The sequence below is a fragment of the Peromyscus eremicus genome, chromosome 14, assembly GCF_949786415.1.
Source record: "Peromyscus eremicus chromosome 14, PerEre_H2_v1, whole genome shotgun sequence".
NCBI classification, from domain to species: Eukaryota; Metazoa; Chordata; class Mammalia; order Rodentia; family Cricetidae; genus Peromyscus; species Peromyscus eremicus.
Window position 1 is genome coordinate 69,310,771 of NC_081430.1, and position 18,959 is coordinate 69,329,729.

General features: G+C 41.0%; 1 protein-coding gene across 1 annotated transcript in view; it reads left to right on the forward strand.

Annotated features, from left to right (window-relative positions):
- Positions 1-18,959, forward strand: part of Kiaa0586 (KIAA0586 ortholog) — a 109,021-nt gene that overhangs the window by 55,980 nt on the left and 34,082 nt on the right. Inside the window, exons 21-27 of the mRNA XM_059279149.1 lie at positions 469-668; positions 4,753-4,909; positions 5,809-6,028; positions 6,662-6,912; positions 8,166-8,233; positions 10,531-10,653; positions 13,598-13,772. Of these exons, the coding sequence (XP_059135132.1) occupies positions 469-668; positions 4,753-4,909; positions 5,809-6,028; positions 6,662-6,912; positions 8,166-8,233; positions 10,531-10,653; positions 13,598-13,772 (1,194 nt within the window). The remainder of the gene's footprint in view (positions 1-468; positions 669-4,752; positions 4,910-5,808; positions 6,029-6,661; positions 6,913-8,165; positions 8,234-10,530; positions 10,654-13,597; positions 13,773-18,959) is intronic.

Here is an 18,959-nt window from a genome sequence, read left to right on the forward strand (position 1 = left end):
TTTCCAGTCTTAGACTAGCCTGTTCTTCTTTTACAGCCTGACCTTTAACTCCCCAAGTCCTGCTGTAGAAGCTTGAGGAGGCTTAGTGTGTGGTGTCACCCACGCATGCGCCTGAACTAGAGGGAGGGAGCTTAGCTCCTGCTTACTGCATCCTGTGTTTGGTCAGAAGTGGACATGCATTGTTTTCAGCTGAGGAAATTAGCACAGATGTAATATTCATTAATCTCTGCAGTGGTGGGGAAGAAGTCATACTAAGTAAACTTTTACTTGTGTGTGTTTCTCCCTCTCGGTTTGTTGAAAGGGGATGTTCATTTAAGCTGTTCTCTTTTCTTTCTGGTGGCCAGTAGATTTGCTTCTGTTCTTACCGTTCACTCCTCCTATCCTCCTATGCTCCTACAGCAGCATCTCTAAACTTGAAGAAGCGAGGTTTGGCTTTCAAACCACATATCTGAAATTCTTGTGTTTTAGTCCCAGGAACAAGCAATGGAGCACTCCAGCTTTTTGTTGATGCCGGGGTTCCTGTGAATTCAGACATGATCAGCCGCTTTGTGAATGAAGCCCTTGCTGAGACCATTGCCGTCATGTTAGGGGACAGAGAGGCAAAGAAGCCAGGGCCTGTTGCCACAAGTGTTTCTGGAGACCTTTCAACAAATGAAACTAACTCACCGGTAGGGATGACTTTCCTCCTTTCATGACTTAGGAATTGTGGAGACTCTTTTAGACATTATTAGTGTGTGTGTGTGTGTGTGTGTGTGTGTGTGTGTGTGTGTGTGTGTGTTTGCTTGAGGCAGAATCTTACCCTATAGTCCAAGCTGGCATGCAATCTTTTAGACATTATTAAAGAGAGAGAGAGAGAGAGAGAGAGAGAGAGAGAGAGTGTGTGTGTGTGTGTGTGTGTGTGTGTGTGTGTGTGTGTTTGCTTGAGGCAGAATCTTACCCTATAGTCCAAGCTGGCATGCAATCTTTTAGACATTATTAAAGAGAGAGAGAGTGTGTGTGTGTGTGTGTGTGTTATGTGTGTTTGCTTGAGGCAGGGTCTTACCCTATAGTCCAAGCTGATATGGAATCTTTTAGACATTATTAAAGAGTGTGTGTGCGTGTATATGTGTGTGTGTTTGCTTGAGGCAGGGTCTTACCCAATAGTCCTAGCTGGCATGGAGCTCTCTGTAGTCCAGGGTGGCCTCAAGCTCATGATAATCCTACTTCAGCCTCCTAAGTGCTAGTGTTATAGATGGGAGCCATCACACCTACAGAAAAAAGATACAGTTTAAACTTCATGTTATAAGATCACAGATTGTAGCCAGATGGCGGTGGCGCACTCCTTTAATACCAGAACTTGGGAGGCAGACAGGCAGATCTCTGTGAGTTTGAGGCCAGCCTCGTCTACAGAGCACAAGTTCCAGGACAGCCAGAGCTATTATACAGAGAAACCCCCATCTCAAAAAAACAAAAACAAAGATCTTAGATTGTGATAGAATTTTATTCCTTGTTTCTGTAATTACCAATTTCCCTAGCATTTTATTATTTTGAGATTGGGTTTCTTGTAGCCCAGGCTGGCCTTGAAGTCACTGTGCAACTGAAGCTGGTCTTGAACTGGGTTCAGATATAAGCTATCACATGCAACTTTTTTTTTTTTTTTTTAAAGAAATTTTAGTATCTACAGAAAAGTTACATGTGTGATACAGTGACCATTTTTTTCTGTATTTACTTACATTTCACAATTGATGGCAGTTGAACACATTTCTAAAATCTGTCTCTGTATCTGCTATATACTAAAAAATTATTTTATTATTTCAAATGCATGCGTGTTTTTGTTTTTTTGTTTGTTTGTTTGTTTGTTTGTTTTTTTTGCATGTAATTCTGTCACTTGCATGCAGTTCCCACAGAAGCCAACAGAAGGCATCAGATTGTCTGGAAGAGGAAAATGTGAGCCTCCATGTGGATGCTGGGAATTGAACCCAAGTTCTCTGGAAGAGCAACCAGTGCTCTTAACTGCTGAGCCATCTCTCCAGCCCTCTATTATATTTAAAACATTCAGAAGTTGGGGATATGTGACTCTCAAAACCACTGGCAGTATTCCCTAAGAAGACATTTTCTCTGTATTTTTTTTAATCGTTTTCAGTAAACATACAAAATAATGGGTTATAACATTTCCACACATATCTATTGTTTATTTTGCTCATACCCTTCACCTCCCTTTCCCTCTTTGTCCTCCCCGTTACAGAGCGTGGAGTTAGGTGATGTACTGCACGTGCTGACTCCTGTGCATTAATAACTGCAAGCAGTGTGGCTCGCCCCGAGTGAGGACTTTCTAACCCAGTCTCTGCTCATTCCTTCATTGTTCTGTGGCCATTCACTGTGCTGCACATGTTTTCATGGGGTGATTAAACAAGAAAATTTGGAAAAGCAAGTGTAAGCAGGGAGTTTATAATTGTCGAGAACATAGACTTTTGGGAGAACTTGAACTGATACTTCGGCCCTCTGTTTTATTAGCCTTACCTATACAAATAGAGATACCATAGAGTTTAAAATCTGCTTATTGAATGTCTAGTATGGCGAGCCCATGCCCTCTGAGGTGGTCCTTTTCTTCAAGTCTGTTATTGTCATCCTTTTCTTAGCCTTTTGACTATATATATTTTATTTTTTTAGGAATTTTATATTTTAATTTTGGGAGTTTTTTATTTTTAATTTAAAATTTTTTAGAGTTTGGATTTTATTATATTGCTCAGACTGGTTTCCAACTCTTGAATTCCATCTCTTGCCTCAGCTTCCCAAGGAACGGGGATTACAGGTGCATGCTACCACATCCTGCTTTTCAAAATTTGTTTTTAAGTTCTATTAAAAATCCTATTGCAAGCCGGGCGGTGGTGGCGCACGCCTTTAATCCCAGCACTCGGGAGGCAGAGCCAGGTGGATCTCTGTGAGTTCGAGGCCAGCCTGGGCTACCAAGTGAGTTCCAGGAAAGGCGCAAAGCTACACAGAGAAACCCTGTCTCGAAAAACCAAAAAAAAAAAAAAAAAAAAAAAAAAATCCTATTGCTTACCCTATTGCTTACTGGGTTTCAGTAAACTTGTTTTTCTCTCAATGAAATGAAGGATTTGGTTCTTAGGTTGCTTATACAACAGCATAAAACACTACAAGAGCCTTGGTTATCACAAGAATCTTGGAAAAAAGTCTAAGGTTTGTAGAAATGAGTCTAATTTTGATTTGTGTGTTTGGGAAAGATAGACATCTTCATGATACTATCTTCCTCATCATCATAAAAAGTTTCATGAAAGATCAAATAACTGATAGATAATCTAGGGTCTAGAACTTTGTAATACTCAGTTCCTAATCCATTATCAATGGTTCTTATCCATTACCAATGCTAGAAGAATACCTCCAAATCCTCTCATGGGAAATAGATGGGGCATTTTATTATTATTTATTTATTTTTAGTCTTTTTATTTTGTTTGTTGTTTTTTTGTTGTTGTTGTTTTGTTTTTCAAGACAGAGTTTCTCTGTGTAACAGTCCTGACAGTCCTGGAACTCACTACATAGACCGGGCTGGCCTTGAACTCACAGAGATTCGTCTGCCTCTGCCTCCCGAGTGCTGGAATTAAAGGTGTGCACCATCATCGCCCAGCAAGGGGCATTTTATTTGTAAAAAATATATATAAATAGATTTTTACTCTGTAGGTATATGTAGTCAAGAAGTAGAAAAGATAAGATGTAGTATATTATTTCTTTTTCAAGTGAAAGAATTTCTTAATTGTTGAGCAGTGTTATAGAATTTCTAATAAATCTTCCATCATTTTGGATGATATTGGGTGTGTTCAGGGTGGTATGGTTGTTAGACGCCTCCATCAGTTGAAGTTAGGTAGTAGTTTGCAGCATGGTATGGAATATATAAAGGCTTTTTAGAGTGGAGGTTAAAAGATAAATATGCTTTTAAAATGAGCAAAGGAAAGAACTATAAAAGGCGGTCAGTTCACTGGACTCTCCACGGTTGATAATGTACTCGACAAACCCTGGAGCAATAGGCATTCTCCTACCCTCTGCTGGGAGTGGGAAGTAGTGCAGTGCTGGAGGGGAGCTTTCCCAGGACCTGCTTTAACACAGTTCTTTCGGTAGTTAGGACGGGAACTTACTCTGTGGATTCATCTCTGTACATGCAGTTGACTTAGGTCAGGAGCAGTTGAGGGAAGAATCCAGACAGAAAGGGGACAGGACACCATTTTCACTATTGTCCTTTAGTCTTCGAGTTTTGGAATCTTCTGAATAGTAACCACTTGACAAATGAATATTAAAATGTTTCCTCTTTCCTTTCTTTGCATCTGGCTCTTATGTTCATCTCTCCCAGCCTCTCCTCCTCCTTACCTCCCGTGACTTTTTACATGCTGGTCCTTCATTCTTGGAGGGGATGTTTTGGTGTCTTGTCAGTCAGTTAAAGGGCTGCTTTTTGTTGCATGGTCTGTCTACCCATCAAGTGTGTGGTTGGGTTTGACCTTCATTTTCATCTGGTTAATCCTCTCTGTGTTAGAAGAGGATAGCAAAGTTTTCTTTCAGAGACAGAGACACTTCAATTGCCCAAGAGTATTATACTAGCAACTAAATATTTCAGAACCGGAGAACTTAAGCTCCTATTTCATTGTTACGTTGAGCATCCATTTAAATCTGTATAGTCTATGATTGAGTTCATATTACTGTTTCATATTATTTTTGTTTGGGTGATTATAAATACAGTGTGTCTTGTTTCACTATTTATCTCAGGAAAGAGTTTGTGCTCCAGTAGCTACACCGCAGCCTACTCCTCCATGCTCACCCTCTCCTCCTGAGGAGTACGTGTTAGTGAAAACTCCTGACTCTTCTTCCTGGGATTCAGATCAGGATGTGGCTTCCCCTAGTAAAGAAATAAGTGCCGAAAAAGGTAGAAACCTTGTTTCTTTAAATTTTTTTTTTTTTTTTGTGTGTGTGTGTGTGTGTGTGTGTGTGTGTGTGTATGCACGTCACGTCATGACACACGTGTGGAGGTCAGGGAGAACTTTGTGGAGTTGCTTTTCTCCTTCCACCTTTATGTGGGGGCCATGATTGAACTCGTCAAGGGTGTCAGGCAGGTGCTCCTTCACTTGCTGAGGCCTCTTGCCTGCACCTGACAATGTTGTTTCTATCATTCACTTTTCCTGCTGACAACTATAATCTTCACTTAGCAGGCTTAGTTTTGCTTAGGAAATGCTGATTCTTGCAAGGAAAGTAAGGAGTGGTTGTCACTTGACGGCTTATGTAGCTGTAACAGAGTACCATATACCAGGTAATTCATAAGTTACAGAGGTTTTTTTTTTCTTAAAATGTTGGAGTCTGCGAGGTCGGACCCAGGGGCTGCCTCTGGTGAGAGCTCTTTTGCTACATCATGATGACACAAAGCATTCTCTAGCAGCCAGAGAGCCTGCAAGCTGAGGTCTCACTTCTCATGGAGCTGCTAATCCCGTGTCAGGTTCATCTACCCGTGGGTAGCTCCCAAGGGGCCTCGCTCCACATTGCAACATACGGGTTGAGGATTTAGTTTCTAACAATGAACTTTAGGGGAGGCATTTGCGCCACAGTATTAACTGAAAATATGTAATCTAGTAAGTGCTTAGACTGCTTTAAATGTATGATAGTTTTAGAATGCCATCTTTTCAAGGTTTAATTTTTATACCTTAATAAATTTAGAAATGTTCTTATTAAAAGCTGTTATTGTTATCATCATTATGATTGCCATTATTTTAATGTCAAAGGTTGTTTGAAGCAATAAATCATCTTAGGAGTTTTTCCTTCTTTAATCTTCAGGAAGTGCTATACCTGCCGTCACACCTGTTAGTACCCCGACAGTTACCCCTGTTACTACACCCCCTCCAGCAGCAGCACTTACCCCAACTATGTCAGACATTTCCATTGACAAGTTGAAGGTGTCAAGCCCTGAACTTCCCAAGCCATGGGACAGTGGAGACCTGCCCCTGGATGAAGAGAATCCTAACTCTGTTCAAGAACATCTTCACCCAAGAGCTGTGTAAGTGAGAGCGTTCCCTGGTTATTCTGCAGCTCTGCCAATTCACTCTCCACACACTATTCCTGTATGCCGAATGGCACAGGAAGGGCTGGGGGTGGGCCTTGGTGGAAACCCAGGCTGGTCTGCAATTTTCTGGAACAACTGAGGTTGTTCTTAAATTGGTAATCCTCCTGCCTTGACCTCCTTAGTGCTGGGATGACAGGCATGTTACCACCATTCATGGTTTTCATCTATTCTTTGGGAAAAAAAAATTGTGTACATTGTAAATATCTTAAAATTAAATTTATTCATAGTTTCTCATCTTTGCAAAAGGTTTAAGTAAATAAGAATAAACCATCAGATTATTAATGAAATATAAAATTATTTCTCTAGTGTAGATAGATCATCATTTACTGTGCTCAATTGATGTTTATATTACTAAATATCCCATATCGATTTCCTTTTTGGCTAGAGCAGCATTTAAAGTGGCCTCTGATTAAAGCACAACAACCTCAGAAAAATGAGTCTTGTTGGTTAGTTCTAATAGTGTAGATCATAGAAATACTTTGAGACTGTTGAGTCTGCTTTTGTACATAGGAGTGAATGTAGCCCTTCAGTGACCTCATCATTGAAAATGTGCCTTTATCTTCTTAGTGTAATGTCTGTGGCTAAAGATGAAGAGCCTGGGAGTGTTGACTTCCCTGCCCATCCTACACCACTGGAGCTGGCTCCCTTAACACCGCTTCCTGAGGGCACCAAGGCTCCTCCTCAGCAGACCCCAAGCTCTGGCTCCTCAACACTGGAGAACACGTTGAGCGTCACTGTCACTGAGACAGAGACTTTAGACAGGCACATCTCTGAAGGGGAGATCTTACTTAGCTGTGGTCTGAACTTGGCTCCCAAGAGTAAGTGAACATAGTAATTGGTTTTGTTCGTTACATTATAGTAGTTTCATTAGTGATAACATCTTTTAACATGGCTTAGTAGGAAGAAATGATGTTCTGTGTAGGTTGGTTAACTTTTCTGGGCTCTGATTTTGAAGAATAAAATCTCCCTCAGAATTCTTTGTTCAGAATTAATTTTAAAATAGCTTGAGAAATATTGTTAGTCTATTTTTTCCTTTGCATGCATAGATACTTCAATATATACTTATGTGTATATATGTACCATTATATAGGATCATGCTGTGTATATTATTGTAAAACCTAAACTTTTCACCAGGTAATGTGTGGTAAACATATGTCAACATCAACACACATGGGTCATGTCTTTTTCCAGTGGTGTATGTGCCTAAGTGAGGGACATTCATTAGATTGCTTTCCATGTTCTGGACTATATACCAGGCTGTAATGACCATTCTTGAACATAGCTTTGTGCACTTACCTGATAACTTCCATAACCCATGTTTACATGTGGAATTGCTGAGGCAGGATTGCCACCTTTAAATTGGCAATACACTGTCAGTGTGCTTCCTGGAAAGATTAACTGGCTTTTCATTTTATTCAGTTCTTAAGTGCATTTAACAACTTGTAGGAGTGCCCATTTCTCAGTTTCATAGCTGTTGTGCTGCTTGGAGTTACTTTAAAATTCTGACAGCCTGGAGCTGGAGAGATGGCTCAGTGCCTAAGAGCACTTGCTGCTCTTCTAGAGGACCCAGGTTCAATTCCCAGCACCTATGTGGCGGCTCACCTGTCCGTAACTCCAGTTCCAGGGGATCAGATGCCCTCTTCTGGCCTCCTTGGGTACTGCATGCACATGGTGCACAGGCATACATGCAGGGAGAACACCTATACACATAAAATGGTAACAAAATTAAATTGAAAACACTTCTGAGCCAGGCATGGAGACTGAGGCGGGTAGATCACTGAGTTCAAGGTCATCCTGGTTCACAGATGAGTTCCCAGGACATCTAGAGAAACCTTGTCGTGAAAAATAACAAGAAAAAAAAATCCAGCAACAACAAAAGCGGTTGTGACAGAATAGGTGAGATAAAACTCTCGTGCTGGTTCTGGGTGAGGAGTTTACCTAATAATGGCCTAAAGCAGGACTCTACCAGTGTTTCTACTCTGCTAAGTTTAAATGTGACGTTCTGTGCTTTCTGGCCAGATTACTTAGTGAGTGTCTTGTGTTTTTCTAATCACTCTGCTTGTAGTTTTAGGGAACGGGGACTTGTATCTGAACATAAACGACAGCTTGTCCAGCACTCTGCAGGATGCCCTTGAAATGGTAAGGAAGAGCTGCCTTTCGAGCAGGTTTCCCTGATTGTGTGAGGGATAGACACAGAGCTTAGTGAAGTGTTATCCGTGCGTCCCTGCCCGTGGTCACAGACCTCCAGAGGCTTAGTTAGGAGGCTGAGAGCTGCGTCACACCTTTGCTTCAGGGGAAGGAAAGGTGGCGGGGGTGGGTGGGTTGGGGAGGGTGGGGGGTGGGGAGATAGAGATGCTAGTAGTGAAGAGATCCAGGGATGCCGAATGCCACAGTCCGTCGTGTAGTCCTGTATAATGGGAGAAGGAGAGGGAAGTTGTTCTTAACCTCTAAGGGTCTGATGGTCAAAAGACACTTGTTAACTCAGTCAGGAAATCAAACCTAGAACTGCTTCAGTGGTGCTGTGGGCAGGATCTTCAGTATTCTTCTCCTATAGTACACTGTTACTTTTCTGTAGTCGTGGTTACGTGACTGCAGAAATGGCCCCACACTTAAGAGGAGGTACCGCTGTTGCAGAGGACCTACATTTGGTTTCCCCTCCCGCCTTGGGTGCTTTACAGACACCTGTAACTTCAGCTCTGACGCCGCCTTCTGCACTTGATGGGTATCTGCACTTACGTGGACGTAATCACACACAGACATGCAATTAAAAGTAATAAAAAGAAATCTTTTTAAAAAAATAAAATAAAAATAAGATCCAGGGAAGGTAATCTTTCCTGGTTGTTATCTAGTGCCATAGAAGAAAAAATTGATGTTGATAATGTCATGTTGCTTTTTTTTTTTTTTTTTTTTTTTTTTTTTTTTTTTTTTTTGGTTTTTCGAGACAGGGTTTCTCTGTGTAGCTTTGCGCCTTTCCTGGAACTCACTTTGGAGACCAGGCTGGCCTCGAACTCACAGAGATCCGCCTGGCTCTGCCTCTCGAGTGCTGGGATTAAAGGCATGCGCCACCACCGCCCGGCTCATGTTGCATATTTTATTTCCTTTACAGCTATTAAGGAATAGAATTCTTCACTTTTTATGTGTTCAAGGAACTTGAACAAAGAAAGATAATTGTACTCAGCTGTCACTCACACCAAATCTGTTGCTAAGTATTGTTGTTAGTGTTATTTCTTTCAAAGCATTATTTCACAAAGGAGTAGGAAAATACTTAAGAAATTTTTTGAGAAGATTTTGTTTCAACAGTTATTTTTTTTTAACAATGACTTAAATAATTAGTTGCGTCTCCTGTGAAGAGAGTTACAGTCACTGTTGTGAAATAATATGGAAAGAAGACATAATTATGCTAATATTACTTTCAGAGGAGAATCACATGTACATTTGGCCTGTTTAACACACCATTATGAGATTGTTATTCACTCGTAGAACTTTATCTAGTATTCAAGTAAATTGATCAACTGAACCCAGACAAAATTATAACCTTTCTTTCCGTATGAAAATATTTCTAATTGTAATATTGTCACTGCATGCAAATTTATAGTAAATGTAAAGTATGATCTAGGAAAACCCAGAGTTAACTGAAGCCATGTACCATTAGACATTTTATCCCTGAACAACTAGATGTATTCAGAGTTAATAAATTGTATTTTATTAAAACAGAATAACCAAAATTAATTTAAATGCATTTATTATACTTTATCTTACAGCCAAGAGTCAAGAAGTGATTGTTTTAATGAATTTTAAATCATATTCATACTTGTACAAGGAAATCCATTTTGTCTGATGCAGCATCCCTGGTTTCTCAGACAGTCAAGTTTTGAGGCACAGTGAAGCATAGTGTTAACAGAAACAAAGGCTTTAATACCTCCCCCTAGTTAGATAGCCAGATGTCAGCGTGGTGGAGGAGGAGGAGGAGGAGGAGGAGGAGGAGGAGGAGGAGGGGGAGGAGGAGGAAGAACACTGAGGGTCTGGAGATGCTCTCCTGTTTTGCAGCTTTTAAGTTGTCTGTGGTCCAGGTTGCAGCATCACCCCAGTGCTCGGCTGCCTTTGCCTCACCCTGGCGTGATTTGCACCACGTAAATGTGAAGTAGAAGGTCATGTGAGCCCTAGACAGAAGCTCGGTTTGAACTTCACAGAAACACTTAGGAATCACTGTGGCTTAGTTGCTTGAGACAGAAGATCCCACTGTCGTAAGTTGACTCCTAAATTGCTTTGTATTGTTGTACACATTTGAGGCAGATGTGAAATGGAAACGAGCTACATGAAAATAAGTTCATCTTTTGAAAAATACTGGATCATGTCTTCCTAAAGTTTTGTTAATAATACTTGAGAAAAGTGTAATTGTTTAATAACCTTTTCTGATGTCTTTGTGTTTGCTCTAGGAAGATGACCCCCCCAGTGAAGGAGAGGTGATTAGGAGGCCCCATAAAAAGCTTCATGCAAATGCGATTCTTTCTCTTTTTACTAAGCAAGAACAGGAATTACTAGTTTCACAGCAAGCAGAGGTACTTTTCAAACTTAAAGGGTTTGTTGTCTGTTTGTTTGTCTAGATATAAATACAGGGGGGAAAATCCAACTTTAAAAAAAATTTTTTGGAGACAGGGTTTCTCTGGTAACAACCCTGGCTGTCCTGGAACTTGCTTTGTAGACCAGGCTGGCCTTAACTCATGGAGATCCACCTGCCTCTGCCTCCTGAGTGCTAGGATTAAAGGCCTGTGCCACCATACCCAGTTTAAATATCCAACTTTTAATTTAGGTAAGACAGTGTTTAAATTACTCTGTAAGTGTTATGGCCCCTTTAACTTGGCCTGAACTAAGTTTTGTAACTGAGAAAAATTTAGACAATCTGTTCCAATCTTTTATGTTACAGTTTAAAAACAACAACAAAAAATGCAGCTTTAAAGGTATTTTTTAAGCGAACTCTGTGAGTTCGAGGCCAGCCTGGTCTACAGAGTGAGTTCCAGGACAGGCTCCAAAGCTACACAGAGAAACCCTGTCTTGAAAAACAAAAATAAAATAAAAAATAAAGATATTTTTTAAATTACATTTGTTTTATGTGTGTAACACTTGAGCTTGCACATGAATGTGTACGCTCATATACTGCAGCACATCTGTGGACATTAGAGGAAAACTTGCAAGAATTTTCTATTTCCATTGTCTTGGTAACGGGCTCAAACTCAGGCTTGATGCCAAGCACCTTTACCTGCTGAGCCCAAAATGAAGCCATTGAAAAGGATCTGTACCCTTCCTCACTGCCGGGTGAGAGTATAAACTGACGTTGTCATCATCACTGTGGGAACCAGTGTGGACATTTCTCACAAAGCTCAGACTAGAAGTACCATCTGACCTAGCTAGTCTGTTCCTGGGTGTATACCCAGGCGTCTAAATTCTACCACAGAGCTACTGCACATCCATGTTTATTGCTGCTTCAGTCACAGTAGAAAGGAAAGGCAATCGGTGTAGTGCAGCAGCAGCAGCAGCTCAGTGAAGAATTTTAAAGATGATGCATACACCCAGTGGAATTTTATTCATTTATAAAGAAAACCAAAAAGAAAATTTCAGGAAAATGTGTAGATCTGGAAATTATTAAGTGAGGTGATCCAGATGCATAAAGACAAATATCACATGCACTTTCTCTGTGGATCCTAGCTTTTAATTTTTTATATGTGTGTATGTATGCAGCTGTTAGTGTAGGGGTGAAAGGGACCAGGAGAGAGGGAGAAAGATTTGAAGGAGGAGGAGAGGGCAGTGGAATCCATGGGACATGCCGTGGAGCCTCCTGGGATGGAAAGGGTAGGAGGCAGTGGGTTAGAGGAAGTGGGGAAGAGGATCGACATGTCAAAGTTTAAATATGCCAGAGTGAAACTGTTCCTGACGCTGTTAAAAACAAAGGGAAATTATTTGTGAGACTATCCACTTAATCCCTCATGTCAGTCTTTTATTGTCTGTTATATACCACAACCTTGGGAAAGATGAAGATATTAAGACATGCTCTCCACCTTTAAGCACTAACACAAGCACTATGAAATATAATAATTACTTGGGAAAATGTATCTGGTATCACTCTAAACACTGCGCAAGAATATTCAAGAGTGATACTAATTTCAAAGCGATGTTTTTACTTTTTCTTTCTCTTTCTTTCTTTTTTTTGGGGGGGTGGTTTGAGACAAGGTTTTTTCTGTGTAGCCCTGGAACTTGCTGTGTCCTGGAACTTGCTTGGTAGACCAGGCTGGCCTTAAACTCACAGAGATCCTCCTCCATCTGCCTCCTGAGTGCTGGGATTAAAGGTGTTTGCCTCCACTGCCTGGCTAATGTTTTTTCACATAAAGCATGATGAGCCAGGCACTACCAAGCATGTTACTACAGTCTTAGCTCTCAGAAGGCTGAGGCAGGATGATTTGGGGTCGGAGACTAGCCCAGGCTACATAGCAAGACCCTGCCTCAAAAAGAAAGAAAACTAGTTGTTTCTATAGATAGAATCTATATGGTAGTTAAGGTATATTATTCCCATCAAGTAATATAAGGTTCCCACCAGCAGTTTTCAGCAATTTTAATTGAAAAGAAATGAAAAGTCTACTTTTTACTCCAATTACAAGCTGTTTGAACAATGTATAATGGGTACCAGCATTTACTATTTTAAGTTAAAGTTTGCTTAGATGTTGTTTCTATTTAATGGAGCTTGAAAACCAATAATGATAGTCATTGCTCCCACACAAGCCTGCGGACCTGAGCTTAGATCCTCCATAGCCAGGAAGAAGCTGGGAAAGGTGACATGGACCTGCAATACCAGCTCTGGGAATGCAGAGACAGGAGGTTCCCTAGGGCTCACTGGCCAGCCACTCCAGACAGTGGGGGTGAACTGTAGTTCAGTGGGAGATTAAATGTGCATGTGCAGCACTAGCCTGCACCCGTATACACGTACACACACGTGAACACACACACGCACACACACATCACTGTATGCCTTACTAAACTTTTTTTTTTTTTTTTTTTTTTGGTTTTTCGAGACAGGGTTTCTCTGTGTAGCTTTGCGCCTTTCCTGGAACTCGCTTTGGAGACCAGGCTGGCCTTGAACTCACAGAGATCCGCCTGGCTCTGCCTCCCGAGTACTGGGATTAAAGGCGTGCGCCACCGCCGCCCGGCACTAAACTTCTTTTTGAAAGAAAGGTTACATTTATTTAGTGTATATGTGAGCAGGTTGCAGTAGAGGGTCGTTTCCTACCGTGTGGGCTCCAAGGGTTGAAATCAGGTGATTAGACTTGCAGCAGCACCTCTTACTTGCTGAGCCATTTTGCTGGTTCCTCAACCACTTCTTAGACTTAATCTTCCTTTACCTTAAATGTGACATTAGAAGCACCTATGTGTTATGTATCATGATGTTTAAAAACTGTTTCCTGCTTTGACTGGTTTTAATACAATGGCCTTAGCAATTTTTCTCATTTTTTAAAGGACATGGATAACAGTGTGGGCGAGCTTAGTGAAGGACAAAGGCTTGTACTGGCGTCAGCAGAGGACATCTTTGCAGGACCGTCCGCCTGCCTGCCACAGCCCACTACAACTGCAGAGCCTTCCAATGAGCGAGCAGCCCCTGGGCTGTTCCTGCAGCAGTCTGACGTAGCCTCAGGTACACATGACTGTGGTTCTTGCTGTTTTATAGAATGGTACTTTAATCCTGTTGTAAGTTCTTGCATTCTTCTCGTGCTGACAGCTAGAGTGGGTTTACATTAGAATCTCCAGTCGTGTTCTTGATCTGAATCGCGAAGTACAGCTTTGTTAGATGGAGGCTGGAAGATTTCCTTATTAAAGGTAGTAGCTTTTCTGTGATACACAACACTTTCTCCTGGACATGATTTATGTGCACCATCGGAAAGGATATTAGATAGTTTTTGTAATATACATACAAATACAAATACATTGCAAATACATACATTACAAATTTTAATGCAGATGTACTATTTTATTATATACTAGAAAATGCAAGTAGCCCCTCAGAACCACCAGTCCTGTGTAGGACAAAGTTGAATGAGATCATACCACTGTAGAAATGTACTCTATGATGATTGTCTGATTTTCTAGACGCAGTACCCAGTGCATTTGGGCTGTCTTGGAGAGTAAATGGAATACCTGTTTTTAGCATTTTGGTAATTACTAGTATTAGTTAATTTTCATTGTCAGTGGTAGCTGTAGCCTATAAAGAAAGCATATAGCTGGGTGGTGGTGGCGCACGCCTTTAATCCCAGCATTTGGGAGGCAGAGCCAGGCAGATCTCTGTGAGTTTGAGGCCAGCCTGGTCTACAGAGCGAGATCCGGGATAGGCATCAAAACTACATGGAGAAACCCTGGCTCAAAAAATAAAAAAAAAAAAAATTAAAAAAAAAAGAAAGAGAAAAGAAAGCATATATTAGCAAACACTGAACTTGCAAATAGGCTTGGGTTCCAGCAAGCCTCTTGTATATTGTCAGTTGATCAGTCCATAACCTGGTTTCATGTGTGTTTCTGTTTAAAGACATTGTATTTAATTTGTGTTGTTGATTATTAACACTGAAGTCACAGCCCACAGCACTGTAACTCATGCCTGAAGGAAGTATATCTATCTAACACACTTATCTGCATAGGCACGACAGAGCCTTCTTGTGCTCAGGAACATTGAACAGTAATTCTCTTTTAAAATGGCTTGGGTACCATTCTAAGTAGCTGTGTGTGTGTGTGTGTGTGTGTGTGTGTGTCTGTCTGTCTGTCTCTCACACAGACATACACACACACACAAGTGGGGAGGGAGGAAAGAAGAGGGAGGAGAGAAGGAGAGATGGAGAGAAGGAGAGAGAGGAAGAGGAGAGAATGAAGACAAATGTGAACCTGGCATTAACTTCCTGTGAAAGGTCACCGTTTGCGGTGTCAGAGCTGGAGTACAAAGGCACGCACAGTAGGGGTTGTGATTGGCAGAGTCAGTTCTTCACCACTTTGTGTAGATCCACAGAATGACCAGAAAGCTCCTGTCAGTGTTAATCTTTCATAGAAATAGGCTTCTGTGAATGGGTGACTTTGCAGATGGAAACTGGCCACTTAATTGAGCTCTGTGTGTTCTTTGTTACTGACTTTCCCAGGCTCCTTACTGCATTCTGTGTTAGGTTGATGCAAAATGAACTGAGGTTTCAGATTGAGTATAAGTCACTGTAACTAGACTCCAACCGGTCAAATAGAAATCATAGTCAACACAATTTTTTTGTCAACAAAAAATAGATTTGCATATTTCTATAACAAAACCGTATGCTTCACAGTTTGACAAAGTCTTGGAAAGTGTTTTCTGTGTTCGGCTGGCTGTGGAAGTGTTTCACCTGATGAAAGTTCTGTGGACAGGTAGAGGCAGCAGTCAGTTGGTGAGAGAGAGGTGAATTTGGTCATGAGGCAAAACTTCATAGCTAATTTCGTCACACCCAGCTTGTTCACCTTTGGAAGCTCTGGCAGTGGGATTGGCGCTTGGCTGTGGTCGTGGAGAAGACGTCAGAAGCTTTGGGCCTCCTGACCAATGCTGTTTCAGGCGTCACAGTTTCTGTGTGTCTCAGTTTGTGAGCACACTTCTCAGTCATCGTTTTCCAGGATTCGGAAAGCTGGAGTGGGCAGACGGCAGCAGACAGGAATCAGGCCCTTCTTCACAGGCTGAAAGTCAGCTTTGGGACGCGTTTGGGAGCCTCTCAGTCAGTCCAGCCGTTGAGTTGGTCCTCGATGGCTGTCGTGTACAGCCCACTTTTGGTTTCGCGTCACAGTCCAGTTTGAAATGGTTGCTTTTACATAGAATAACGGGGTGGAAGTTCAGAAGTATGATCTTTAAAGTTTTCAGTCATCTGGTGAGGTCCTCACTGAATGTTTTCACTTTTCCAACTTAATTCAAAATGTCCAGTGACCTTCAGTGGTCCACATTGAGTACTTGGCAACTTCTGCTGTAGTTGTGAGAACATCCGCTTCAGGAACTGGCCACTGTGCTCCTCATCCTGAAGGCCCCATCTCCTTTGCAGAGCATCTTGACACCCCTCGGCCTGGTGGGTTCATCAGCAGTTTCTGGGCCAAACACACTGTTAACGCTGTTAGCTGTCTGTGCTGCTTTGTGATCTGTTTTCAACTGGAATAAGGAAAGACTTCAATTTGCCTCTTGTCCAGAACCATTTCTACATTATAAAATAAATATAGTCAGCGAATAATGTCTCTAGCAAAAAAAAAAAATATGACTCAGAAGTATAAGCACTAAAATGATGTATAACATGACCATATTTAAGAATGTATTCCAAGCTGGGCGGTGGTGGCGTACGCCTTTAATCCCAGCACTCAGGAGGCAGAGCCAGGCGGATCTCTGTGAGTTCGAGGCCAGCCTAGGCTACCAAGTGAGTTCCAGGAAAGGTGCAAAACTACACAGAGAAACCCTGTCTCGAAAAAACCAAAAAAAAAGAAGAATGTATTCCAATATCAAAAGACAGATTTCAACAGTGCAAAAAATTTTTACTTTTTACACCAAATTAAATAAATGAAACATTAAAAAAAAAATGAATGAAACATTAGTGCAGACTGTCTATGCCTGAAATTAGAGCATTTGTAGAGTATTTAATACTGACTTTCTACTGAGTAAGAGCCTTATATTGCTCAGAACTGAAAGAAATTCAAGACTGGAATTTCTAGGGGAATATACATAAACTTGCTGTATTTATCATTTTGTGCATATGGTGAGAGTGTTACACTTGTTACACACTTTCAGATTAGTTTTTATATGGCGTATAACGGGACACGTAGTTCACTGTGCAGAGTGCAGGAACAGAGTAGACACTAGAGGGCGCTCATAGATCACCTGTGAGACTCCAGAGGCGAGCTCTTGTAGAGTAAAATCTGAGTTTACAGCCTGCCTAGCACGTCCTCATCTCTCTAGTAGTAATCAAAGGGTCATAGTAGTATAGTAAATAATTGTTGTATTTAATGAAAACATATTTTTTAGAAAAATCCTAGTCATTTGACAACGATTAAATTATCTCTTTGAGACAAAGAGGTAATTATTTTTAAAAGGTAATCTTAGCAAGATCCAGGACAGGCGCCAAAGCTACACAGAGAAACCCTGTCTCCAAAAAAAAAAAAAAAAAAGATGGATTGTGTATAACTTGAATACCTTTAGTATGATTAAAATTTTTTATTGCTTATATATTTGTGTATATGCATGTGTGTACACATGTGCATGCATGCCTCACACCCTTAGATAATGACTTCCAGGCTTGATTCTCTCCGACCATGAGGGTCTCAGGAATTGAACTTAGATCATCAGGATTGGCAGCCAGTGCCTTTACCCACTAAACCGTCTCAGTGGCCTTTTAGTATGATTTAACAGACTGTTCTGAATGTACAGTATTCTGAAATACACAGAAACTAAAAATAATATATATATATATATTTATCCTTGCTACCATCCAATAAAACATGAACATTATTTTAGAAAATATTGATTACTTGTATTTAATTATCTAGTGTTCTTATTCCTTCCTCCTCCACCCACCTTTTGTCACCCTTCTCACTTCCTGTTGGTTCTTCCACCCTGCCAGGTTGTTTCCTTCTTTCATGTCACGTGGATTCTGTCACCCTTCTCCTACTCGTCCCTACTCCCCTGTCTCACACAGTCCCCTTCTGTCTTAACCCCATCGACACACAGGTGAAATGTGGTGTTTGTCTTTCCGAGTCTTACTTTGCTTAGCACAGTGAGCTCAAGTTCCACCCATTTTCCTACAAATGTCATTATTTTTTCTTCACAGGTGAACATAATTCTGTCATGTCTGTGTGCATTTCTTTTAATCTACTCATCTCTCGATAGATGTTTAGGCTGGTTCCATTTCTTAGCTTATAAATAGTACATCAGTAAACAGGGATGTGCATGTATCCTGTGGTAATGTTACTTACGAGTCCTTTGTGGTTCAAGCAGTTCCTATGGGAATTTTGTCTTTAGCTTTTGAGAAACCTCCACACTGACTTCCATAATGGCAATACCAGTTTTCTGACAGTGAATACGAGTTTTCCTTTCTTTACATTTTTAGCATTTGTTGTCTTTCTTTCTGGTAATAGCCATGCTGAGTGGGGTAAAAATCTCAAGCAGTTTTCATTTGCATTTCCCTAATGGGTAGGAATATTAAACACTTTTTTGAATATTTATTTACATTGTAGTTCTGTTTAGAAATTGTCATCTGTGTGTGTGTGGAGAGTTGTGTGTATGTGTATGCAGATATGCTCACCCAATGGAAGTCTGTGCACCTATGTGGAGACCTGAGATCCCTGCTGATGTCTTCCTTTACCACTCTTTACCTTAGTTTTTGAGATAGTGCCTCTTACTGAACTTGGCGCTAACCAGTTGGCTTGACTGTCCAGTGAGTCCTTAGGCTCCACCTCTGTCTTCCCAGCACTGGGGGCACAGACACTGGCGTGCCTGGATTTTACGTGTGCTGCAGATCTGAACACAGGTCCTCCTGCTGACATAGCAGGCCTTGTCCTCCTGAGCCATCCCCGCCTGGTCCTTCTTCTCTGAGAGCTGTCTGTTCATTACTCCGTTAGTGCCGGGATCATTAGGTTTTTAGTGGTTTTTTTTTTTTTCCAGTTTTTTTATATTTTAGATATTAATCTTCTGTTTGATATGTAGATAGATATTTTCCCCATTCTGTAAGCTGCCTCCTCACTCTATTGGTAGTTTCTTCATTGTGTAGAAGCTGTGTGATTTCATGTGATCTCATTTGTTTATTCTTAGGATGATTTCCACGTTACCATAGGAATGCTTTCCACAGAGTCCGTGCCTGTG